The sequence below is a fragment of the Spermophilus citellus genome (assembly GCF_964194105.1).
Source record: "Spermophilus citellus genome assembly, chromosome: 9".
Lineage (NCBI taxonomy): Eukaryota > Metazoa > Chordata > Mammalia > Rodentia > Sciuridae > Spermophilus > Spermophilus citellus.
The window spans coordinates 2,841,188-2,865,823 of record NC_138191.1 but is presented as its reverse complement, the minus strand read 5'-3'; the positions used below and the strand labels follow the sequence as shown (position 1 = coordinate 2,865,823).

Below are 24,636 nucleotides of genomic sequence, written 5' to 3'. Positions count from 1 at the left end.
TTGACCTTGTTTTTACTGCTTTAAATGTAACAAACACCAAATAGTAGAAACCATCTGATTCTCATGAACTTGACTCCAGGACTGGGCTTTTATGAAGAGAAGAGGCAGAGGTGCCATGGCTATTAATGGCCACTAGAGGCTCTCAGGGCTGGGCAGGGTATGGGGGCTGTGTATATGTGATCTCCCACTACCCCCCACCTGGCCAGAGCTAAAATAATAAAATGCTGATCTCACTGTTCCCCCACCCTTTCCCCCGGCTCGGCACCAGGCTCCTCCTGTTGCCGGAGCAGTTCCCCAGTAGAACAGAACTACTGTCAGAAGGGGAGGTGAGAAGGAGGTGGCCATCAGGACTGGTAAGTGGGGACAGCAGGGGGCTTATAGTTGAGAATCTGGTGGGAGATAGGAGAAGAAGAGTAGCTCTTAAATAACATGAGTATGTCTCTGTCACTCAGTGTTTGTCTCTGCCACCACCCTGTTCCTTAACTGTCATTTATGTTGTCGATATAAGTGTCTCACACACGTTTTGGGTCTTTTACCTTAGCAGGGTGTGTATGTGTGGTTTGTGTATGTCTTCACATTGTAAAAGATCATGTGAGTTTAATCTTTCCACAGTTTTAAGAGAGACTTTACTCCATTTAAAAGGCATTTCTCACCCATTGGTCTGGTGTCACCTTCCTGGTGACAGATATGGGGACTCAGTCCCTTCTCCTGAAGCCATACTGCCCTTCCCCCAACTTGGAAGTCCCCTAGCTTCTGAGTCCTTGCTTTCCCTAAGGATTCAGAATTTTAGCAAAGAGGTGAAGTGAAATTTTGATCCCTCCACATAAAAGAGGAAATACGGGTGGGATAAAAAAGTTCGCCTCCCTCCCCCAACAGCCCTCCTTGTTTTCCTTAGCCAGTTTAGTAAAACAGACTGAGTAATAGTAAGGAGAGGACGAATTTCCCCGAAGCCCTCTGTGCACCCCACCCCCATACACACACCTTTCAGTGGGGACTGGGCATGACTCCAGCTGTGCTGGCAGAGCTCCCAGCAGCTGTGCTAGGCAACAGGCCTGATGGGCGAGGGTATGGGGTGCGTGTTGCCAGGATTTCCCCGTCACACAGTGAGAGGACAAACCCAGTTTGGATCCTGGGATCCCCATCCAAATTGGATAGAAGCTGAAGGAGACACCAATTCTAACTCTAAACAAACTAACCTCCCCTACCCTACTAGATTTCTAACCTCCAGTGTTCTACCCCCGGCTTTTCTCTTTATGTCCATACTGTGTCCATGTCCATCTTTCCATGTCCAACTACTTTTTCCATGTCCCCCCAGGCTCTCAGTGCCACACAGTGGGAAAGGGGTGGGGGTCACCATGTCATCGTATCAGAAGGAACTGGAGAAATACAGAGATATAGATGAAGATGAGATCCTAAGGACCTTGAGCCCCGAGGAGCTAGAACAGCTGGACTGCGAGCTACAGGAGATGGACCCTGAGGTAGGGGCTGCAGCACAGAACCAGGAGTAGTCCCCAGGCATTTGGGAAAGGTGCTGGGCTCCGGGTGGCTGAGACCAGAGCTAACTACAGGGCCTGGAGTCCCAAGAGAGCCAGGGAAAAGCTATCTGGAGATGTTTTAGGGAGCCCTAGAGGTACACCAGAGGGGTACCTGACTTGTTTCCTAAAACTCATCCCTAAGAACATGCTCCTGCCAGCTGGATTAAGACAACGTGACCAGACAAAGAAGAGCCCAACAGGGCCACTGGACCGAGAGGCCCTTTTGCAGTATCTGGAACAACAGGCACTAGAAGTCAAAGAGCGTGATGACTTGGTACCCTTCACAGGAGAGAAGAAGGGTATGGGGACCCTGACTTCCATACCTCCCAGAAATTCAATGGCTCTTTCAGTCTCCCCTCCAACTTCCCTCTCACCTCCAACTCCTACCTGCCCAGGGTGCCCTGATACCTGCATGCCAGCTTGCACTCTGAAGTTTTCATCAGGGATCAGGGGATCCAGGAGTCCTGAACTTGTAGAGGATTCAGACTTTCTGGTGTCCCCTAGCAACCCAGCATTATACCTCCTGAAGAAAGGAAGGAAGCTGGAGGCCAGGATCTTGGGAGAAATGACCTCTTCCTGAACCATCCTTCATCTCCCCATCAGGGAAACCCTATATTCAGCCTAAGAGAGAAATTCCAGCACAGGAACAGATCACCCTAGAGCCTGAGCTGGAAGAGGCCCTGGCCCATGCCACAGATGCTGAGATGTGTGATATAGCAGGTGGGAAGTGGTGAGAACTTGAGGAGGGTAGAGGATCAGGGGCAGGGGTGTCCTTGCTGTGACAGGACACCTATAGATGGGAAAGGCCTATATTCTGAACTGGGCAGAGATGTCAAAGCCTCAGGCAGTGGTTTTTTAACTTTTCTTAGTTGTTTACTTATATATATATTCATTTTTAATTTAACAAGGTAGTATCCCAGAGTAATTTTACAGAGATTATAAAAGAAAAAAAAAAAGATGTTCTGGCTAAAATCAGCAGGGGTTCTCTGCAGACCCTCATCACCTTCTTACAGTTCCTCAGGGGGACTTCCCTAAGTCCTATCTCAAAGTTTTAGAAACCACTGCCTTGGGCAATTTATAGAAGGGAACCTGGGGACTGAGGATGGGTGGGAAACCCCTATGGAAAAATGAAAGGGGTTAGGATGTACAAATGCTGCTGCAGAGTAAGGTGAGAGGTGTGCTTGGAACAGGCCCCTTCTCATCACCTGCACCTCCTTTACTTCCCATCTCTAGCAATTCTGGGCATGTACACACTGATGAGCAACAAGCAATATTATGATGCCATCTGCAGTGGAGAAATCTGCAACACTGAAGGCATTAGCAGTGAGTGTGTTGGGGAAGTAGCCCCCCACCCCAGGGATCTGGGCAGGCAGTCCCAGAATCAGAGAAAAGGTGGCAAAGGGTAAAATAGATGAATCTGGGTGAGGACATGGTGCATGAGTGATAGAACAGTGGGGAGATTGTGGGGGACATGTTGGGGTTCCCTTCCTGCTGTCACCCATCAGGTGTGGTACAGCCTGACAAGTATAAGCCAGTGCCAGATGAGCCCCCAAACCCCACAAACATCGAGGAGATGCTAAAGAGGGTTCGAAGCAATGACAAGGAACTGGAGGAGGTGAACCTCAATAATATACAGGTATTTGATGCCCATCTTCCAAACAGTAACACAGGGATAACTCTGCTGACATATGAGAGTCCCTAACCCATCATCTCTCATGCTCCTCTGATAGGACATCCCAATAACCATGCTAAGTGAGCTGTGTGAGGCGATGAAGACAAACACCTATGTCCGGAGCTTCAGTCTGGTGGCCACAAGGAGTGGTGACCCCATTGCCAATGTAAGACTAGTTGACGTTCTCAGCCCTCTCCCCACACCTTGATATGAACCCTGGGCAAGGCTGTCATAAAGGAGTGGCTAGGGGTACTGTTCCCATCATATTTTCTTTCTTTTTTTGGTGGGGGGCACCAGGGATTGAATCCAGGAGTGCTTTACCACTGAGCAACATTCCCAGCCCCTTTTATTTTTTGAGACAGGGTCCTGCTAAGTTTCTGAGGCTAGCTTTGAATTTGGGTTTCTCCTGCCTCAGCTTCCAGAGCTGTTGGGATTACAGGCATGGCTGCTATGCCCAGCTCATTGTATTTTCTTCAGACAGACCTCATGGGGGGGTGATTTAGCTCAGTTGGTAGAGTGCTTGCCCTGCATGCACAAGGCCCTGGTTCAATCCCCAGCACCACAAAAAAAAAAAAAAAAAAAATCTCATGGGGACCCTGACACATAATCCTATGGTTTGCAACTCTGAAATCCTGAAATGATTTTTCCAAAGGGCCTCAGTCCTTTCTCATACTCCAACTCCACTGTGTGCTTAATTTCCATTTTTACCTACTACTTACTTCAGTCTCCCTCTAGCCCCACTTACAGCTCCTCAAGGACTCTTCAAAAAGTTGTTTCCTTCTTGCTCCTGTTCTTTCTCCTCAGTCATCTGTGAAACTCTCCTAATCTTAACCCAAGTTCCTACTACCTAGGCGGTGGCTGACATGTTGCGCGAGAACCGTAGTCTCCAGAGCCTGAACATTGAATCCAACTTCATTAGCAGCACAGGACTCATGGCTGTGCTGAAGGCTGTTCGGGAAAATGCCACACTCACTGAGCTCCGTGTGGACAACCAGGTCAGCATTCCTTTCCCTTGGTCTTCACCTTCAACTAATACCCAATGAGTTTCCTCCCTGAGCCAACCATTGGAGCAGTTATCTCACTTGATTTTGTTGGAATTCTTGTTCCTCTCTGTGAGGGAAACCAAGTCAGCACCTTTCTTCATCACCTGGAGAAACGAGCCCCTTGACTTCCCAAAGGCATCTATGGGATGGCGAATGACCCAGAGGGTGGCTGACAGCTTTCACCTCTTCCTCCTCCAGCGCCAGTGGCCTGGTGATGCAGTGGAGATGGAAATGGCCACCGTGCTAGAGCAGTGTCCCTCTATCGTTCGCTTTGGCTACCACTTTACACAACAGGGGCCACGAGCTCGGGCAGCCCAAGCCATGACTCGGAACAATGAACTACGTAAGTAATTGCAGACATGGTGTGTGTGAGCTGAAGACAGGAAATGTGGAAACTGGTTGATGCTCCTGAAAGCAGACTTAGTGACAAACACCTTGGGTTGTTGCCAGAGATATTCATATGAGCAGTTCAGATCCCATGAGTGATGAGAAAGTATATAGAAAGTTCTTCTGCCCCGGATATATACCCATAGAGAGGTGGGAAGGAAGCTGGACAATTTTTTTTTTTTTTTAAACTCCAGAGTACACTACTACCACTGAACTACATCCTCGGTCCTTTTTATTTATGAAACAGGATCTCACTAAGTTGTCGAGACTGGACATGAACTTGTGATCCTCCTGCCTCAGCCTCCTGAATCACTAGGATTACAGGCATGTGCCACTATGCCCAGCCATAATTCTAATATTTGGTGTAGTTTCTTACGTTATTAATGTGGCATGGACATGTCAGGTGGCCTAAGACACTACCATCTTATGATTCTAAGGAACTGGAAAGAAGAGTACCCTTGCCAAAATCAGGAGATGGAACAAAAGCTTGTGTTTGCTTTCTTTCATTTACAGGTCGCCAGCAAAAGAAGAGATAAGACCACCCTTCCCTTGACCAACTAGAGCTGGGAACCCTGGACACGTAAATTCTCATTTCCCCTCTTCCTGTAAATAAAGGCCCTTTTGTCCATCCTGCATGACTCCTTCTTGGGCTTTTGGGTGGGAATCTTGGCGCTAACCCCCAAGGGTTACTGCCAGTTCATCAGGGGATTATTTATACTCTGGGGATCAGCAGGCAGAGTTTCAGGTTACTAGGAGAAGGTGGGGGAGCTTCCTCCTTTGGTGTTCCCCACAAACCTGCCAATACCTTCAGTCTTTCTACTTTCACAGAGTATTTGGCCTCAATCCTGTTTCCAGATGTGACCAGAGTCCCCCAGTCTACCCACAACCCTCATGTGATTTGATCTTGGAAGGACTTTGAGTGGAGGTGGGGAAGGAGGCAGACAACACGAAGGGCAAAGACCTCTTTCTGACAGACTTATTAATAGGGCATTGGGCTGCATGCAGCTGACGCTTGGCATGACTTTGGTAGAAGGTGGGGGAGGGATTAGAAGTATGGGGAGCTGTGTACATTGCAGAGAAGGAATGGCCAGGTTGAGAATGAACAGATCTGAAATCCTGATATAGAACAGGAAACTCAACTCAAGGAAAGTCAGGCTCCCAGTGCCCACTGTAGTTTATTTGTAAATGAATGGGGAAAGATGGTTTCAGTCTATAGGGAGATCAGGGGGTTCTTCCTCATCAGAGTCAAACTCAACATTTTCATCTTTTATCCATCGACCTCGTCCATCTGGGATCCATCCAGAGCTGGAAACATCAGAGAAAAGACAATTAGTCAGGGAGGTAATATAATTTGTGGCAATAAGAAAAAATATTAGATAGGTTTGAAAAAAGGAGGGTCAGGTAGCGTGTGGTGGTACACTTTTATTATAATCTTAGCTACTTGGATCACAAATTCAAGGCCAGTTTGGGCAACTTAACATGACTGTCTCAAAATAAAAAATTTAAAAAGGGGGCTGGAAATGTAGTTCAGTGGTAGAGTGCTCACCCAGCATGCAGAAGGTCCTGGGATCAATCCTGAGTACCACAAAATAATAAAAATTAAAAGATAAAGGGCTGAGGTTGTGGCTCAGCAGTAGAGCACTCGCCTAGCATGTGCGCGGCCAGGGTTCAATCCTCAGCACCACATAAAAATAAATAAATAAAATAAAGATATTGTGTTCAACTATATATATACATATATAAAAAAAAAGACAAAGGAAGCTAGGGAGTGTGGTGGTCAAGCCTAGCATGGAAAAGGCCCTAGGTTTAATTCTCAGTACTGTGGGAAAAAAGAGGTCAGAGAGAAAACAGAAAACCTGAGGAATGTGATTCGGCATATTCACCTTCGAAGTGTGAGGTAATGGTTCAGGGCTCGTCTTCTTGTGGGGCTCATAGGTGCAGGGGTTGAGACAGCTGCTTTCTCCTTGGCCTGTGGGCCAGCCTCTGGCTCAGGTTCCCTATTGCTCTTCCTACTTTGGAGCTGGACCTCTGGGGTTGGCAAAGGGGAACAGGAGACAGAAGGACCAGAGGCTTCTGATCTGGGTAGAAAAAATAAGAGCCTCTAAAAGCAGTAATGGAAAGGGCCAACTATCCTATGACTCCCAACCTCTTAAAGCAATGTTTTCTAAATAGTGTTCGTCAAGATATCAATAAATATCTTTCTGGCTGGGGATGTGGCTCAAGCGGTAGCACGCTCGCCTGGCATGCGTGCGGCCCAGGTTCAATCTTCAGCACCACATACCAACAAAGATGTTGTGTCCACCAAAAATTAAAAAATAAAATATTAAAAAAAAAAATAAATAAATAAGTAAATATCTTTCATAAATAGGATTTTGGAATCATGAATTTGGGAAAAGCTAGCTTAACATTTTAAAACTTTTAATCTTTTTTTTTTTAAATGACATTACTATTTTTAGTTGTCAATGGATCTTTATTTTTATTTATTTATATGTGGTGCTGAAATTCGAACCCAGTGCCTTGCACATGCTAGGCAAGTGCTCTACCACTAAGCCACAATCCCAGCCCTAAACTTTTTATCTTAAAAGACTGTATATTGGGGCTGGGGACGTGGCTCAAGTGGTAGCGCACTCGCCTGGCATGCATGCGGCCCGGGTTCAATCCTCAGCACCACATACTAACAAAGATGTTGTGTCCGCCAAAAAATAAAAAAATAATTAAAAAAAAAAGACTGTATATTTAGCGAGGTGTAGTAGTGCATGCCTGTAATCCCAGCAACTTGGGAGACTGAGGCAGGAGGACCACAAGTTCGGTAACTTAGGGAGACCCTGTCTCAAGATAAAAAATTAAAAGGACTGGGGATGTGATTGAGTGATTAAGTGCCCTTGTGTGCTAGCATATGCCTGAAATCCCAGCAATTCAAGAGGTTGAGACTGGATCACAGATTCAAAGCCAGCCTCAGCAACTTAGTGAGACCCTACCTCTAACCACTAAGCCACATCCCCAGTTCTTTTTTAAATTTTATTAGAGACAAGGTATTGCTGAGTTGCTTAGGGCCTTGCTAAGTTGCTAAGACTGGCTCTGAACTCATGATCCTCCTGCCTCAACCTCCCAAATTGCTGGGATTACAGGCATGTGCCACAGTGCACAGTTCTATCTAAAAATTGTTTACAAATAAGTAAAAAAAGGATTGGGGATGTAGTTCAGAGGTAGTGTCCCTGGTTCAATCCCCAGTACTACATAAACAAAGAAGCAAGCAAAAAACCCTAAAACAATTCAAACCAAGTCAAACACCAGTATTCCTCAGAATACATTTTAAAAAACAATAAATTTAGAACCATCTATTTTCTTCTGTCCTCCCTACTTCTGGCTTTCCCATCCCACAGACCTGTACTTCCGACGGCAGCAACTGTTATAGTGGGGAGCTCTATGCAGAGCATTCTGGGTGATAAGTCGAGTCTGAGTTAACAGAGGAGCCTGGTATGGAAATGAAAGAGTCAGAGCTTTCAGAAACAAAAGTTCTTGAAGCATAATGTATGCAGCAAGGTCTGTCTGTCTGTCTGTTTGTATGTCTAAACCCCTCCATCTCTGATTACCTCAGCTTTGGTCTCTTCCCTCCTCAATTCATTCTGTTGTCTTGGATTTTGCTCTCTTCCTTTTCCTGGCTGCTTCTTGCCATAGAAAAGCTGCAGGCCTGAGGAGAAAAGGAAAGAGAACCGAAAACCTAACACCAAGGGCTGGGGTTGTGGCTCAGCAGCAGAGCGCTCGCCTAGCCCGTGCAAGGCCCTGGGTTTGATCCACAGCACCACAGAGTGGTCTGTGGAAATTTTAAGTTTATTCCTTATCTCCTGACTTCCCCCAAACTTACTAGACAGATGCTTCTTTCCTGAACGATGGGCAGTCAGCATGGCCAGTGTGTCCAATACAGGTCGATGGGGGCAGATGGCACAAGCAAAGCTGGGAAGGGGGAGAGAAGAAGATAAGAAGCTCAAGGACGGAGGAGTTTCCTGCGGTGGGGAATTTGTCCCACCCCTATTTTAGCAATCCTTTCCAAAGCCTAACCCTTAGGTCTCTCAATCTCCACCTTTTCCAGTCCTCACTTCCCACCAAAGAATCCTAGATACTCCTGATTCCTTAATAACAAAAGTTTGTTGAGCCAGAAACCCTTAGGTTCGATCCAATCTTTGCCCTCACCGTCCATCCCGTAGCATCAGAGCCTCATCCTCCGGGATGTAACTGGCCAGCAGGTCCCCAACCCTTCGTTTCTGCAGGGGACAGAAGTTTGGAAAGGATCAGCGGAATAGGAGCGATGGGTAGAAGGTAAATAATAGGGATGAGGAGCCTAGTGGAATAAGGGTCGTGGGGAGAACAGCGATCATAAGAGCTCCTGGGAGCCTGGCTCCGCACCAGGCAGCTCACACTCTCAACTTTGGCTCCACATTAGGTTCTGGTCCCTCCATAAGAAGAAGGATCACTCTCATTTCTTCTCGTCTGGATCGCTCCACTACCAACGCAGCTGTTGCCAGGGCAACATAACAGAACTCCTTCACAGCCTTCAGAAGGTAGCTGAAGATGCTCCAGACCCTCTACTAGTACTTACTTTGAGTACATTGAGCTGACTCCAATCATCGCCTTCCCTCTTGAAAGACATCACGAACGTGAGCCCTAGAAATGATCAATTCTCTTGGGCCGGCTTCGCCACTCCTTCAGGCTACCGTAGGAAGAATGGAACATCTCCGTCCCTTCTTCCGGTCTCTTCCGGGTTGGCCTTCGTAAATTTCCGGAGGTGCGCTTCCACGAATGCACCGCGCGATCCTGAAAGCCCGCCTCCCACGTTCTGAGAGGACTGCATTTCCTATGATGCGCTGCGACCCCTCCGACGCGGAGCCTTTTGGGAAATGAAGTCTTTTTTTTCAAAGAGCTTGCCGCTCAGCTGGGTCGAGGCCCTAGCATCTTGACGGATTCCAGGCGTCGGGAGGGACCAGAACCTAATGTGGAGCCCAAGTTTGAGGGTGTGACCTGCCTGGTGCGGAGCCAGGCTCCCAGGAGCTCAGTGGAATGTGCCCTACAAACTCTCGCAGTCTTCGAGCGTCTCGTCAGGGGCCACAGCCGACCTAGGGTGGGCCCGAGGTGCTCCTGACCACAGCAGATGAAACTCAGGACGGCGCCGAGCCGGAACGTGGGGGCCCGGGGAGGCCTGGCCGCCGTACTAGGAGACACCCTGAGGAGCGCGGGTTGAGGAGGGGGCTAGAGTTCAAAGGTCAGAGGTCACCGCAGCGAGGTCGGCGAGGGGATGAAAGTCCGAGGGTGTTGAGACTCCAGGACTGAACACTCGGGACAGATCGGTGGGTGGGCGAGTTGCAGAGAGGAAAAGCGGAGCGGGCGCGCGGAGGGAGGCTTAGGAACGAAGGAGAAGGAATTCCCTGGATAGTCATTCCCTGGGTTGGAGCGACACTGCCTGTCACTTTACCGGGCGACCTCTTTTGCGACCCCAGCTGTCCGGGTGAGGAGATGGCTTCTCCCTCTAGACAGCCCCCCTTGGGAGGCTCTGGGCTGCTGCAGGGCAGCCGGGCTCGTTCTTACGGAAGCCTGGTGCAGTCCGCCTGCTCCCCGGTGAGAGAGCGGCGCCTGGAGCACCGGCTGGAACCCGGAGACACCCTGGCCGGGCTGGCCCTCCGATACGGAGTGACGGTGAGTCTCCCGGAGCACCGTGTGCGCGACCACCCGGAGAGGCCCGCGCCCGGCGCAGACGGCCCCTTCGCCGTCTCCCTGGCGCGCCCTGCGTGCGCGGTGGCCTCTCCTGTGGGATTCCACTTGGTGTTGCGCTGCCTGGTGGGGACGGAGCCTGTCCCACGGTGCCGATGCAGAGAAGTAGTTCCAATGGTTCTGCCAGACACCGTGCCGGGCGTCGTGTGCAGGAGCCAGTTTCAGCCTCGCCTCCCTCCCAGTACACACCTATTGTTTTTTTGTTTTTGTTTTTTTTGCATCGGAGAAACTTGAGACAGCTTGGCTAACCAGTTTGATCAAGGTCAAATAACTGAACATCAGAGTTGGAATTCAAACAAGTCTGTCTGACTCTGACGACTATATTATTAATCACATAGAAAAATTTTAATTGAGAGATTAAACATTTACAGCAAATAATGAAGAGATGGTTTTTAGCTCTCAGTGCCTAAAGTGTTTATCTCTTCTCATTCTTGTTTCCTCCTCAGGGTTCTGCTTTCTTTCCAGGTGCAGAACAGGTACTCTGTACATCAAGTATTTCAGGTCATGATTATGGGAAATTTGATATATGTAAAAATATATTGCATTAAGATGGGCGTGGTGGTGTGTGTCTATAATCCCAGTGACTACTCCAGAGGCTGAAGCAAGAGGATCACAAGTTCAAGGCCAACCTCAGCAACTTAGTGAGACCCTGTCTCAAAATAAAAAAAACAAAAATGACTGGGGAGGGGCTGGGATGTGGCTCAATCGGTAGCGCGCTCGCCTGGCATGCGTGCGGCCCAGGTTCGATCCTCAGCACCACATACAAAGTTTGTTGTGTCTGCGGAATACTAAAAAATAAATATTTAAAAAAAATGACTGGGGATGTAGATCAGTTGTAGAGTACCCCTGGGTTCACTCCCAAGTACAAAAAATAAAAAATAAAAAAAAAATATATATATATATATATACTTATAACATTAAAGTTGGTGAGATTCCGCCCCCCATGTCCTATTCCATCTCATACAAACAATGTTGTTGAATTTAGACAACATTTTTATACTATGTGTATTTATTTATTTTTCTTGTTGGTACTGGGGATTTAACCCCAGGGCATTTTACCACTGAATCACTTTTTATTTTTTATTTTGAGACAGGGTATCACTAAGTTGCTGAAGGCCTCACCAAGTAGAATTATTATAGGTGTGTATCACCACACTCAGCTTGCTTTGTACATTTAAAGCACTGTGATAACCCTTTTTGGAGACAGAAACATAAATATATGGTTGCTGTGCTCATGTAATTTACAGTCTAGTGAGAATGGACAGAGATACAAATAATGATTATAGGTGAAAGAATGTGGTGAGTTTGTAGTGGTAATTACAAGTAGTGGGAAAACAAAAACTTTTACTTGGAAATAGGCAGGGATAGCCATCAGTGCAGGTTTTAAGGGTGCCATCACATTGAGCTTTGAAAGACTTCCTCTATACTTCCTTCCAACAAACCTATTTAATATAGTTATTTATATCTTTGTCTTTCCAATAGCCTATATCCTATAGAGTAGGAACTTTTTCTTTTTAACTTTGTATGTCTAAAGTCTGGCATTGTCTCAGATACATAGAAGCTTAAAAGATTTTTTTTTTTTTTTTGAAATGAAGGAATGAAATTGAGGCTAAGTATCTACAGGTGGAGGGGATGGGGATGTGGCTCAAGCAGTAGCACCCTCGCCTGGCATGCGCGGGGCACTGGGTTGGATCCTCAACACCACATAAAAATAAAAGATGTTGTGTCCACCAAAAATTTAAAAATTCTCTCTCTCTCTCTCTCTCTCTCTCAAAAAAAAAAAAAAAAATCTACAGGTGGAGATTGGGAGTGTAAGAAAGGGAACATTTCACGTAGAGAGAGTGACCTAATAAGCAAGGAAGTGAATATGAAATTTAGGGCATTGTGTGCATATACAAATATGTAACAAAAAATTTCATCAGTATGTACAACTATAATGCATCAATCAAAAAAAAGTGGAGGAAAAAAGAAAGTATATAGGACAGCCTCTTGGTCTCAGCAAAGGCTTGCAGGTATGTCAAGGAAATTTGGGGACCATGGGATATAGCTCTCTGGTAGAGCATCTGCATATGCAAGGCTCCGGGTTCAATCTCTAGCACCAAAAAACAAAAACAAAACTCAGTAGATAATAAGTGATTTCCTGGGTAGTCCAGTTTCCCTCCCCTTCTTTTTTAGTGCTAAGGATCAACCCAGGTCCTTGAACGTAGATAAACATTCTACCACTGAGCTACCTCCCAGCCTGATATGCCTTCTTTTTTTTTGTTTGTTTTGGTACTGAGGATTGAATCCAGGAGCACTTAACCACTGAGTCTCATCCTCAACGCCCCGCCCCTTTTCTTTTTTGAGTTAGGGTCTCAGTAAATTTTCTGAGGCTGGCCTCAAATTTGTAATCCTCAAAAAAAAAAAAAAATTGCAATCCTCCTGCCTAGGCCTCTGGAGTAGCTGGGATTACAGGCATGCATCACTACCACCACCACCACCCTCATCCTGAGGGTTTCTTATATCCCTGAAAAAAGATCTGTAGTCTAATGAAGAATTTTAGGTTCTGGTTCTATTCTGCTTAGTAGCTGTGTCTCTTCTCATTTGGAGCCTCAGTTTTCCCACTATTTGTAAAATGAAGAAAGTGTATTAAATAATGATATTTACTTAAGTTATTACCTACCTATTAATTAGGGAACACTCAGCATGTGCCAGACTCTATACATTTATTATCTGATATTATCTTCATAACACTATGAAATAGGTATAACCATTCTTACTTATTTATTTATTGTGGTGCTAGAGATCATACCCAGGGCCTCAAGCATGATAGGTAATCACTCTACCACTGAGCTACCTCCCTAGTCCTTATTCTCATTTAAAGATGAGGAGCCAGGGGGCTGGGGATGTGGCTCAAGCCGTAGCGCCTTTGCCTGACAAGCATACGGCTCGGGTTCGATCCTCAGCACCACATACAAATAAAGATGTTGTGTCTGCCGAAAACTAAAAAATAAATATTTAAATTCTCTCTCTCTCTCTCTTTAAAAAAGAAAAAAAAAAAAAGATGAGGAGCCAATATGGTGGCATGCACCTATAATCCTAGCTACTCTTGAAATTGAGGCAGGAATGGGCTGGGGATGTGGCTCAAGCGGTAGCGTGCTCGCCTGGCATGCGTGCGGCCCGGGTTCGATCCTCAGCACCACATACCAACAAAGATGTTGTGTCTGCCGATAACTAAAAATAAATATTAAAAATTAAAAAAAAAAAAAGAAATTGAGGCAGGAAGATTGAAAGTTTGAGGCCAGCCTGGGCAAAATAATGATACCATGTGTCAAAATTTAAAAGGCTGGAGGTATAGTTCAGTGCCTTCCTAGTATGCATGAGGCCCAGGATTCAATCTTCTGTACCACAGAATAGATAAAAACATATATCATAAATAAATCAAAAGTAAGACTTAGGAAGGCTACACAGACAGTATAATTGGTATAATTAGGATTCACACCAGGTCATCTCATATTAAAATACTCACTTTTAAGCCAGATGGTGGTAGTGCCTGCCTGTAATCCCAGCAAGTTGGGAGGCTGAGGCAGGATGATGACAAGTTCAAAGCTAGCCTCAGCAATTTATTGAGACCCTGTCTCAAAATAAAAAATAAAAATGGCTGAGGCTGGGTGTGGTGATGTTCTCTTGTAATCCCGGTGGTTTGGGAGGCTGAGGTAGGAGGATCATGAGTTCAAAACCAACCTCAACAACTTAGTAAGTCCCTAAGCAACTGAGTGAGACCTGTCTCTAAATAAAATATAAAAAGGGCTGGGGATGTGGCTCAGTGGGTAAGCATCCCTGGGTTCAATCCCTGGTACCAAAATAAATAAATAAATAAAAATACAATTCTTACTTTTGCCAGGTATGATTCATACCTAAAATCTCTGCTTCTTGGGAGGCTAAGGGAGGAGGATCACAAGTTCAAGGCCAATTTATCAAGATTAAGGATGAGGATGTAGCTCAGTGGTAAAGAATTCAGTTTAATATATATATATATATATATATATATATATATATATATACACACACACATATATATTCATATATTATCTGATATTATCTTTATATATATATATTTTTTTCCCACAACTTAGACCCTGTCTTAAAATAAAAAATAAAAAGGACTGGGGATGTAGCTCAATGTAAATCACTTCTGGATTTAATCCCCAGGTCCAAAAAAAAAAGTGATTTTCCAAACTGGTGCCAATATAAAATGAAATTATAGTAAAATTGACACTCTGCCTTCTGATAATACTAACATACTCTATCTTTAGTTATTATATTTTATTATCTAGCTTATTCATAATGAATAAGTAAACCCCTGCTAGGTGCCAAGCTCTGTGAGATGCTAAGGTACACCTTGGGGATACAGAGACATCAAGTCACCATCCCTGCCCTTAAGATTCACAGGAGGGCTGGAGATTTGGCTCAATGAGAGTACTTGCCTAGCATGCACAAGGCCCTGGGGTTCAATCCCCAGCACTGCATTAAAAAAAAATAATCATAAAGGGGCTGGAGGTGTAGCTCAGTGATAGAGTGCTTGCCTCGCATGCATGAGGCCCTGGGTTTGATCCTCAGCACAACATAAAAATAAATAAATAAAAATGAAAATATTGTGTTCATCTACAACTAAAAAGTATTTTTATTTATTTATTTTTTTAAAGAGAGAGTGAGAGAAGAGAGAGCTAGAGAGAGAGGGAGAATTTTTAATATTTTTATTTTTTAGTTCTCGGCGGACACAACATCTTTGTTGGTATGTGGTGCTGAGGATCGAACCCGGGACGCACGCATGCCAGGCGAGCGCGCTACCGCTTGAGCCACATCCCCAGCCCCTAAAAAGTATTTTTAAAAATAGTAATCATAAATAAAGACACAGGGTTTGAATAGGTGCTGGGGATATAGCTCCGTTAGTAGAGTGCTTGCCTTGCATGCACAAGGCCCTGGGTTCCATAACACCGTCAAAAAAAAAAAAAATGCTACAAAGACACAGGGTTTGAGTAAAATATTCATAGAAGTAAATAACAATATGGTAAGGCAATGTGTTTTGTGGTTTTTTTTCTTTTATATTTTTTCATTACTGGTGATTGAATTCAGGGTCTCTCATATGATATGCAAGCACTCTACCACTGAACTATTCCCCAGCCATTTATTTATTTATTTACTTACTTATTTGGTACTGGGAATTGAGCCAGGAAGCTTTACCACTAATCTTTACCCAACCCCCTCCTTTTTTAAAAATTTGAGACAGGGTCCCCTTAAGTTGTCCAGGCTGGCCTTGAATTTTTGATTTTCCTGCCTCACCTTCCTTAGTTGCGGGTTTACAGGGATGCACCACCACATCCAGCTTGTTTTTGTTTTTGGTGTAGTTCCATGGATCAAATTCAGAGGCTTGCACATGACAGGCAAGTCCTCTGTTATTGAGCTATCCCCTCACCTCATAGGACCAGTATTATTACATCAGTTACAGCTGTGAAGAAGGTAACACAAAAGGAGTGTTGATGAGTAAAAATTCTCCAAGCAGAGAAGGGGAGAGTGGGGAGGCATTTCAGGCAGAAAGAGCAGCTTGAATAAGACAAAGTATGAAAGATCATGGAATCTTCAAAGAAAAATGAAAAGTTCAGGATAGCAAAGTTTGTATAGATGGCAGAAGAGAGACAAGGCTAGACATTTCTGGACTGAGAAAACTAGACTGAGAAAACCCTGAATGTTAAATTTATTTTTCATTTTTGGTGGTGCTGGGAGTGAACCCAGGGCCTTGTGCATGCAAGGTAAGCATTCTTCCAACTGAGCTATATCCCCTGATTTTTACCTTTTAGCCAGTGAGGATCTATAGGAGTTTATAAGCAGGCTAGTGGGTTAATCAGATTATTTTTCTATTTGCGAAGAGGAAGATGAGTAGAAGTGAAAGAGGAAGAGCAACTACACTGTTGGGATAACTCAGATGAGAAATATTAAGGGTTTATTCTAGGGCAATGGCATTAGACATGAAGATAAGATCAGATGAGGCATGTGTATCTGTCTCTCTCTCTCTTTCTCTCACTCTCTCTCTTTTTTTCATCATTGAGTATTGAACCCAGGTCTTTGCACATGCTAGGCAAGCACTCTACCAAGGAGCTACATCCCCAGCCTTGCCAGCCCAGATTTTTAAAGCACTTTTGTTGTCCAGTTTGGTGTGGATGATAAAAGTACATGATATGGGACTGGGGATGTGGCTCAAGTGGCAGCGGGCTGGCCTGGCATGCGCAAGGCACTGGGTTCGATTTCCCTAGCACCACATAAAAATAAATATATTGTGTCCACCTAAAACAAAACAAAACAAAAACATGATAAGGATGACATTGAACTGGGTATTGTGGCATTTGCCTGTAATTCCCTGCTACGCTGGAGGTTGAGACAGGAGGATTGCAGATTCAAGGCCAGCCTGGGCCACTTAGTGAGAGACTCTATTTCAAAAAATAACTTTGGGGGCTCGGGATATGACTCAAGTGGTAGCGTGCTCGCCTGGCATGCATGAGGCACTGGGTTTGATCCTCAGCACCACATAAAGATAAAATAAAGATATTTTAAAAATGAATAAATTTAAATAATAATAATAATTTTTTAAGGTGTAGCTTAATAGTAGAGCACTTGCCTAGCATGTGTGAGGCCCTGGGCTCAATACCATCAAAAAAAAAAAAAAAATCAAAATCAAGCCAGGCGGGCTGGGGATGTGGCTCATGGGCTGGGGATGTGGCTCAAGCGGTAGCGTGCTCGCCTGGCATGCGTGCGGCCGGGGTTCGATCCTCAGCACCACATACCAACAAAGATGTTGTGTCCGCCGAGAACTAAAAAATAAATATTAAAAGTTCTCTCTCTCTCTCTCTCTCTCTCTCTCTCTCTCTCTCTCTCTCTCCCTCCTCTCTCACTCTCCTCTCTCACTCTCTCTAAAAAAAAAAAAAAAAAAGATGTTGTGTCTGCTGATGAGTGAAAAATAAATGTTGAAATTCTCTCTCTCTCACTCTCTCTAAAAAAAAAAAAAAAAAAAAAAAAATCAAGCCAGGCATGGTCACTCATGCCTGTGATCCCAGTGGCTTGGGGGGCTGAGGCAGGAGGATTGTGAGTTCAAAGCCAGCCTCAGCAGCTTAGTGAGGCCCTAAGCAAGAGACCTTGTCTCTAAAATATATTTTAAAAGGGAAGGGGATGTGACTCGATGGTTAAGTACTCCTGGGTTTAATTCCTGGTTAAAAAAAAAATTTTAAGGGCTGGGGATGTGGCTCAAGCGGTAGCACGCTCGCCTGGCATGCGTGCGGCCTGGGTTCGATCCTCAGCACCACATACAAACAAAGATGTTGTGTCTGCCGAAAACTAAAAAATAAATATTAAAAAAATTCTCTCTCTTTAAAAAAAAAAATTTAAATAAAAAAATAGGGATATATAGCTCAGTGGTAGAGTACCCCTGGGTTCAATTTCCAGTACTGGGGGAAAAAGAAAAAAAAAAAAAAAAGATGTATTTCCAAGCAGGAAATACCACTGAGCTGCATCCTCAGCCTGACATTGCAAGACCAAGTAGATAGATGGTGATGGCAGTCACTGTGTTCAGTGATGAATAAATATTTGATGAAAGAAATTATTATAGTGTGAAAAGCATTCCCAGGAGGAGTAAAAGGCCAAGGATTCTAGTTCTACCCCGGTTTAATTTACTAGAATTTTCTCTTTTTTTGCCATAATGGGAATTAACCCAGGACTTCACATGCGGTAGGCAATCACTCTACACTAAGCTATGTCCCCAGCCCTTTTCATTTTATTTTGAGTCTCACTAAGCTGCCCAAGCTGGCCTCAAACATGTGATTCTCCTACTCAACCTTAAGAGTAGCTGGTACTGCAGGCATGCACCACCATGCCTGGTTTATAAAAGCTTTTTGCCTCAATAATTTTTAAAAATGTAAAGGAGCCCTAAGACTAAAGAGTATGAAAATGGCTTATATATAAATAGGAATAATGTCAACCCTATGTAGTTTAGATTGGTGTTATGATAAGACTGTAAATTACTTTAAAAAGTTTTAGATACTATGTAAGATTGATCATTGTAACTGTTATTAATCTTGATGACTTTTTTTAAAAGATGGAACAGATCAAGCGTGCAAACCGCCTTTATACTAATGACTCCATCTTCCTGAAGAAAACTCTCTACATCCCCATCCTGAGAGAGCCCAGAGACCTGTTCAATGGTTTGGATTCAGAGGAAGAGAAAGATGGAGAGGAAGAGGTAGACCCACGTAAGGATGAAGTTCAGCTACACTCAGCTGAGAGGAAGAAACAAGAGACAGGTTCAGGCAGTGCCAGTGGTGAAGCTCTCCCTAAAGCTGGCCAGGAACCTCCTACTCCCCTCCATGACCTCTCTGCCTCTGATTTCCTTAAGAAGCTTGATTCACAGATCAGCCTGTCAAAGAAGGCTGCTGCCCAAAAGCTGAGAACAGGGGAAAGCAGGTGGGTCTTGAGTAGTTCCTTGTAAGTCCCTGCATAGATTCCTCCATCTTACCTAACCATAAACACAAGTGCCAGCAGAAATGAGGTGATACCTTTTCCTTGGTGACTCCAAGACAGTGAGCAGAGCCAATGGCTGCTGGATGGGTTGAGGTGGTGGGAAATTGGGTTCCATGTTATCAGTGGAATTAAACAGTTGACTGTTCTTCCTGCTCTGATAATCCATGCAGGAGCATTAGTATTGAGAAATACATCTTAGAACAGCTAGTTCGGGAATCAAGAGAGGAAGAGAGCTTCCCCTCTTCACTTGGCCTATTCTCAGGTTCTTCCCTTCATCTATCACTCTTTCCCTGCTTTTCTCACCTGCAGGATACTTGGGGAAGATGCAGGTCTCCATCAGAGCTCCCCTCGGATGCAGCAACGAGCAGTCCTAGGTCCTGTGCCACTGACCCGGACCTCTCGGACCCAGACACTGCGGGACCAGGAGGATGAAATCTTCAAACTCTGATGTTCCCAGAACTGAGAGAAGCAGTGTGTTGAAGAAGCAATGTGAGGGGGAGAGGAGCCTGAGGTGAGGCTCAAGGACATGGCTTCCCAGCCTGACTCCCTCGACTCCTGTTGTCTTCTCCAGCCTCCCCGTAGACCAAGAATTCCTTGGCTTGGGCATTTTTCTGACAGGAGTTCGAGATGGGGCCTAGACCCCTCCCTAGTTCTTGGGCTGAATCTAGAGTTTTCCTTTAGATTCAAAAGGTTCTTTTTATACCCCTGCTACCTTTCCTATCCCTTTCACCCTTCTCTGGCCTTAGAGCAGAGAAGCAAAGACTCCCTTTCAACTTCTTCCCTATCTCTACCTATGTTACCTAATTTATTTGGTGCTATATTGAAGTAATATTTATTTGCTGTATCTAACTCTTTCCCACTGTTAGCTGAAAACGTGATTTCTAGAGCCCTGGGATGAGGGGAACCCAGACACAACTAAGTGGTCCGTCAGCTTCCCCACTGCTTGCCCACGCATGTTATCAAGGACAGGGGTGGTCTAGTGCTGTCATGGAGAACAGTGGGCTGTTCCCAGTCTTTTCCCCAGTCTCAAGGTGGAGGATTTGGGTTCAGTCTGACCAACTGGTTACCTATACTTCTAAGAAAAAGCAGCAATGTAGAGACCTGAATTCTCCATTCTTCCAGTTCACCCTTCTGACCTCTCTCTGCTCAGCCTGCAGTGGAGCTAAGGGGTAGAAGAAGCATTGCCTTGGGGTGTGAGAAGGACAGTTGTGGGAGTCTCTTTGTTCCACCCCCTCCCCACTAAAGCCTGTCTGTGTACGCCTTGCCCCTTACTGCATATTTATTTGCAATTTGTAGCACTGGTTTCCGGTACAGTTTGTTTTTTTGTCTTAAACAGAAGAAGTAGACAAGGGAACCTCAATAATACTGGAAATGGAAATATGCCTCAGTCTCATGTTTGGAAATAGTGAGAGGTGAGACAAGTGGTGTTTATATACCTCCTTTCCTCTGTGATGATCCTAAGGTATAAAAAACTGGAGAGATTAAACATTGAGCCCTATGCACATTTTAGTAGTTTTATTTCCCCTGTGAGACTCTCCCTTACCCTAGTTGCTTCTTCCTGCACTCTAAAACAGGCTCTGACATCTGGGCAAACTCCACCTAGAGCTGGGAGTCTAGAACATCTCTAAGGGCCACCTTACCCCCTCCTGTCTTTAGTGTCCCCAGAGGGGTTATATGGGCTGCACCCCCTTCCCTTGATTCATGGGAGAAGGGGCTTCCCTGTTTCAGAGTCCCTCATGGGAGAAAGAGAGATCCAAGTTTCACTTCGCCTTTTTCAGGCTGCTTTGTTTCCTGCGCTAGGGCTGGAGTGGGAAAGAGTCCTCACCCCTCAGCGTTGCTCCTTCTCCACCAGCAGTTTGGGGGCAGGGTGGTCTCAAAGTCTAAAGCACTCTTGAGAACGAAGGCTGAGGATTGAAAAGCGTTAGTGCAGATGAGCAGGGTTAGAAAGCCTGTTGTCTGTTTTCCAGCAGGCCACGGGAGGCGGTGCTGGGTTCAGAGCTTTCAGAGCTTCCCCTCATCCAGCAGCTTCCTGAGCCCATCGCAGATCTTGCCAAGGTGCTGAGTGAAGCCAGGCCCGTAGAGGGCTGTGAGCAGCCCTCGGTCAGAGAAGTGATCAAACACGTGGCGAATGCGGCCCTGAGACTTGGGTGTGAGGTGGTGCTGCACCAGTTCCAGCAGCGTGTCTCGGCACTCAGTGAGCAGGCTTGCTAACACGGCAGCCTCGAAAGTGAAGTCCACCTCGCCAAAGCTCAGTGCCGTCATGGCACCCTGCCGCAGCTTCTGGCGAAAGCGGGTAGCCAGGTCCAGCTCACTGGGGCCAAAGCTGCCATTGCGGTGCAGCACAGCCACCTTGACAGCCACCTTGATCAGGTCCTTGATAACCCGCTGGGCCTGGGGCCGACTGTGCGTGTACTCTTTGGACACACGGTACAGCTCGTCTAGCACCTCGCTGCTTGTCTCATCAATGAAGAGGTGAACCACAGACCGACCTGCCATCTTACTTAGTAGTTTCTTCTCCGCTTGCAGTGCCAGACTCTTTGAGCTGAAGGACTCCATGGTGTCTGGGAATGGGTATGTGGACAGTCACTAGAAGAGAGGCCACAGGCTTCCTTAGAAAGAGAGAACCGGCTTTTCCCCTTTCTGTTGCTTCTGTGGTTCCTTTGTCCTCTTTCCCCTGGGCCCCTCCATCCTCTCTGCCTTGCTCTTGCTTTTTTCCTTTAGTGCTGTATGAAATCTTGATCTCCAAAACAGCCCTGAAGAGCCTGGGTTACCCAGGCTGGAGGACCAAGCACACAGAAGCTAGCCTCCCGGAGTTTCAAAACCTCAGGGGAAGTAGTCTGTTGCTGCCACAGTGGAGAGAGCGGGGCTTACCTGGCAGTTAATTCTCACAGCTATCATTTTTGGATGCCAACTGTATACCTACAGCTGTAAGGTATAGACATCACTCTTGATGTTTTACAACTGAGCAAACTCAGACTTGGGTTAAAGTATTTACCCAAGATCAATCACAACTGGTTTTTTGGTCTCCAAAAGTCCATATGTACTATATTGCATTTTTATCTTATTTGTTTTCAATACTTGGGATTGAATCCAGGTGTGCTCTACCACTAAACTACATCCCAGCCCTTTTTATTTTATTTATTTATTTTGCAGTGCTGGGGATCAAACCCAGGGCCTTTGTTCATTCATTCTACCACTGAGTCTCATCTCCAGCCCCTCAACCCTTTTTATTTTTTATTTTGAGACAGGATCTTCCTAAGCATCTGAGACTGTCCTTGAGTTTGCTATCCTCCTGCCTTGGCCTCCCAAATCACTGGGGTTACAGGTGTGCACCACCATACCCAGTCACTGCTTTGCATTTGAAAAAGTGAGAAACACAGGGACCCAAGGAGTACTAATACGAATACCTAACATTTACTCAAAACCTTCTGTGTGCCAAATGCTTTATATGAATTACCTGTCTACCCAACTGTATAAGGTTGGTATCCCCATTTTGCAATGAAAAAAACTGAAGTTAAGAGAAATTAAGCAGTTTGGCTGAAATCACTAGTAAATGATAACAGTGGATGTCAAACCAAATAATCCAAAAAGCCCTTCTTCCCCAGAGCTGTCAACAGGTTGAAGACACTGAGCAAGTCTGAGAAACAAGCACCTCAAGAAGGGCAGGTAGTCCTAAAGCTCTGGTCTGCTGGGCTGAACTAGAGACCCTCCTAGTGACATATATGATGAATATGTCCAGGGTTCTCCCCCGTGATCCTCGCCTGTGGTTCTTCTGGTTGTTTTGCTTCTTACTTCCCCCTCCCCTGCTCTGCAGGATGTGGTGGCTGTGACCACAGTGAGGAGCAGCCTGGTCCTCTCCCCTAAATGAATATGGGAGTCTGAAGAGGCAGTGGAGGTGGGTACCTGAAGGGGTTTCTTCCCCAGCTGAATCATTCCAATGGGAGCCTTCAACATTGATTTGCTTCTGGCTTGCCCTGGGGCTTTCTAGATGAGGCTCCCCAGCCACCGGAAGAGACATTGCTCCATGTGAGCCTTCCTTCCTCCTTGGCCTTCCTGTTACCCAGCTCTGCGTTGCCCTTATTGCCATCTCACATTTGGTTCAGTCTTCTCACCGTCTCCTCCTTACAGTGTCCCCTTTTCTCCCCTCCGGGCTCTGCCTTTAATTCTGGCCATGGCCTCCCTCTGGTCCTGACCCATCTACCTCCATGTCTTTGACATTTCCTTGTATCTTCCAATCCTCGCCACACACCCATACCCACCCTCAGCCCTCAGCCCTCCCCACCCACACCCCTCTCCCAAGCCAGGACTTTCTTTCCCAGGCGCCTTGCCCCAGGGAAAACTCAGCTTTACTGGGTTACAACCAAGAATTCTGCAAGTGTAAGCTTCACAATATAGAAAGCTAAGTCTGAAACAGCTAGAGACCCTCTCCCCACCATCACCCTGAAGTCTACCTTCTGTCATTGTTGGTCCCTCACCTGTCACGCACTGGTGCCAGTCTTGCGTTGGATGTTCCGGGAGAGCTGACAGAATGGAGAAGCTCCTAAGTGAGAGGCCCTCTGGCCTGGCCCCACCCCTCAAGCCCCGCCTACCTACTCTGTGCTCTACCTCCGGTTCACCATCCCTGTCGCCAAGGGGGCCAGTGGCCAAACAGTCACCTAGACATAAGACGAAGGACAAAAGGAATAGAAGGTCTCTGATAAAACCGACTTGACTCTTTGAAACAGGCAGAAGGGGATGCACATTCTCCACTCTCAAAATGTTTGTCGGCTTCTTTCCTTGTCGTCCAGATCCTTGAGATCCGATTATATTGCTGTGTTTCTAGAGAAGATGTAGAGTGTCGATTGCTGGGTGGGGGGAGTCAGTGGGAAAAGTTCTGAAGAGCGATACCGTGAGTCAACATTGTCACAAGCAACTTTCAGTTCCTGACAGGTAAGGTTGGCACAGGCCTTAGTACTGGAGGGAGGAAGATGCTGGGCTCAGGGCTGCTGGGCCATGTGTGACCAGCAGGTGACAGCACTGCACTGAACCACTCTAGAAACAAGGAACCCCAAAATGAGGGCAGGTTCTTGAATGAAGCAAAAGCATTTACCATAAAGAATTTTACTGCTGGGCTCGGTGGCGCACGCCTGTAATCCCAGCAGTTTGAGAGGCTGAGGCAGGAGGATCACAAGTTCAAAAGCCAGCCTCGGCAATTCAGTGAGACCCTGTCTCTAAATAAAATACAAAATAGAGCTGGGGATGTGGCTTAAAATAATCATCATCATCATCATCATCATCATCATCATCTTACAACCTGTCCAGGGCCATAGATAGCTATAATACAAGTCAAAAGTCAAACAATGCTATTAACTTTGTTTACCATGGGTCTTGCTATGTCAACCTGGTTGGTCTCTGACTTATGGGCTTAAGATGATCCTCCCACCTCAGCCTCAGCTTCTGAAGCAGCTGGGACTACAGTTGTGCTACACCCAGATCATTCATTTTTATATATTTATTTTGGTACTGGGGATTGAACCCAGGGGAGCTTAACCATGTAGCCACATCCCAGTCCTTTTTAAAAAAATATTCTATTTAGAGCCAGGGTCTTTCTGAGCTGCTCAGGGCCTTGCTAAATTGCTGAGGCTGAGGCTGGCTTTGAATTTGCGTTCCTCATGCCTTACTCTCATCAGCTGCTGGGATTATAAACTCTGCC

General features: G+C 45.7%; 4 protein-coding genes across 9 annotated transcripts; 2 read left to right on the top strand and 2 right to left on the bottom strand.

Moving 5' to 3' along the window:
- Positions 1–206: 206 nt before the first annotated feature.
- Positions 207–5,268, top strand: TMOD4 (tropomodulin 4). 5 transcript variants are annotated; one of them, XM_081305772.1, is made up of 10 exons: positions 217–353; positions 1,316–1,478; positions 1,678–1,834; positions 2,139–2,255; positions 2,769–2,858; positions 3,041–3,171; positions 3,266–3,373; positions 4,059–4,202; positions 4,449–4,593; positions 5,151–5,268. In XM_081305772.1, the coding sequence occupies exons 2-10, from the start codon at positions 1,356–1,358 to the stop codon at positions 5,171–5,173; spliced, it is 1,038 nt and encodes a 345-aa protein (XP_081161898.1). In that variant the 5' UTR covers positions 217–353; positions 1,316–1,355; the 3' UTR covers positions 5,174–5,268. The 5 variants fall into 5 exon arrangements, with proteins under 5 accessions (XP_081161897.1, XP_081161899.1, XP_081161901.1 ...); XM_081305771.1 differs by lacking the exon at positions 1,316–1,478 and having other exon boundaries at positions 207–353; XM_081305773.1 differs by lacking the exons at positions 1,316–1,478; positions 5,151–5,268 and adding an exon at positions 4,885–5,005 and having other exon boundaries at positions 207–353.
- Positions 5,269–5,782: 514 nt separating this feature from the next.
- SCNM1 (sodium channel modifier 1) lies at positions 5,783–9,460 on the bottom strand. Its single transcript, XM_081305776.1, has 7 exons — positions 9,235–9,460; positions 8,829–8,899; positions 8,503–8,591; positions 8,231–8,328; positions 8,023–8,111; positions 6,521–6,715; positions 5,783–5,942 (listed from the first exon to the last, which is right to left on the bottom strand). The coding sequence occupies exons 1-7, from the start codon at positions 9,283–9,285 to the stop codon at positions 5,843–5,845; spliced, it is 693 nt and encodes a 230-aa protein (XP_081161902.1). The 5' UTR covers positions 9,286–9,460; the 3' UTR covers positions 5,783–5,842.
- Positions 9,461–9,566: 106 nt separating this feature from the next.
- Positions 9,567–20,442, top strand: LYSMD1 (LysM domain containing 1). 2 transcript variants are annotated; one of them, XM_081305779.1, is made up of 4 exons: positions 9,567–9,894; positions 10,130–10,325; positions 18,523–18,887; positions 19,254–20,442. In XM_081305779.1, exons 2-4 carry the CDS (start codon positions 10,146–10,148, stop codon positions 19,390–19,392), a joined length of 684 nt encoding a protein of 227 aa, XP_081161905.1. In that variant the 5' UTR covers positions 9,567–9,894; positions 10,130–10,145; the 3' UTR covers positions 19,393–20,442. The 2 variants fall into 2 exon arrangements, with proteins under 2 accessions (XP_081161905.1, XP_081161904.1); XM_081305778.1 differs by having other exon boundaries at positions 9,570–10,325.
- Positions 20,443–20,574: 132 nt separating this feature from the next.
- TNFAIP8L2 (TNF alpha induced protein 8 like 2) lies at positions 20,575–23,719 on the bottom strand. Its single transcript, XM_081305780.1, has 2 exons — positions 23,420–23,719; positions 20,575–21,530 (listed from the first exon to the last, which is right to left on the bottom strand). Exon 2 carries the CDS (start codon positions 21,498–21,500, stop codon positions 20,946–20,948), a length of 555 nt encoding a protein of 184 aa, XP_081161906.1. The 5' UTR covers positions 21,501–21,530; positions 23,420–23,719; the 3' UTR covers positions 20,575–20,945.
- Between the last annotated feature and the right edge of the window lie 917 nt (positions 23,720–24,636).

What these genes read in the sequence shown, in the direction of transcription:
- TMOD4 (XM_081305771.1), top strand. Translation starts at nt 222, where the DNA reads ATGCTGATCTCACTGTTCCCCCACCCTTTCCCCCGGCTCGGCACCAGG. An exon ending in CTTCACAGGAGAGAAGAAGG is followed by an intron (nt 1,835 to 2,138) that starts GTATGGGGACCC and finishes TCTCCCCATCAG; the next exon opens with GGAAACCCTATATTCAGCCT. An exon ending in CAACACTGAAGGCATTAGCA is followed by an intron (nt 2,859 to 3,040) that starts GTGAGTGTGTTG and finishes GTCACCCATCAG; the next exon opens with GTGTGGTACAGCCTGACAAG.
- LYSMD1 (XM_081305779.1), top strand. Translation starts at nt 10,146, where the DNA reads ATGGCTTCTCCCTCTAGACAGCCCCCCTTGGGAGGCTCTGGGCTGCTG. An exon ending in CCCTCCGATACGGAGTGACG is followed by an intron (nt 10,326 to 18,522) that starts GTGAGTCTCCCG and finishes TTTTTTTAAAAG; the next exon opens with ATGGAACAGATCAAGCGTGC. An exon ending in CTGAGAACAGGGGAAAGCAG is followed by an intron (nt 18,888 to 19,253) that starts GTGGGTCTTGAG and finishes TCTCACCTGCAG; the next exon opens with GATACTTGGGGAAGATGCAG.
- SCNM1 (XM_081305776.1), bottom strand. Translation starts at nt 9,285, where the DNA reads ATGTCTTTCAAGAGGGAAGGCGATGATTGGAGTCAGCTCAATGTACTC. An exon ending in CTGATGCTACGGGATGGACG is followed by an intron (nt 8,592 to 8,828) that starts GTGAGGGCAAAG and finishes CCCCCTTCCCAG; the next exon opens with CTTTGCTTGTGCCATCTGCC. An exon ending in AGGAAAGAAGCATCTGTCTA is followed by an intron (nt 8,329 to 8,502) that starts GTAAGTTTGGGG and finishes TTTTCTCCTCAG; the next exon opens with GCCTGCAGCTTTTCTATGGC.
- TNFAIP8L2 (XM_081305780.1), bottom strand. Translation starts at nt 21,500, where the DNA reads ATGGAGTCCTTCAGCTCAAAGAGTCTGGCACTGCAAGCGGAGAAGAAA.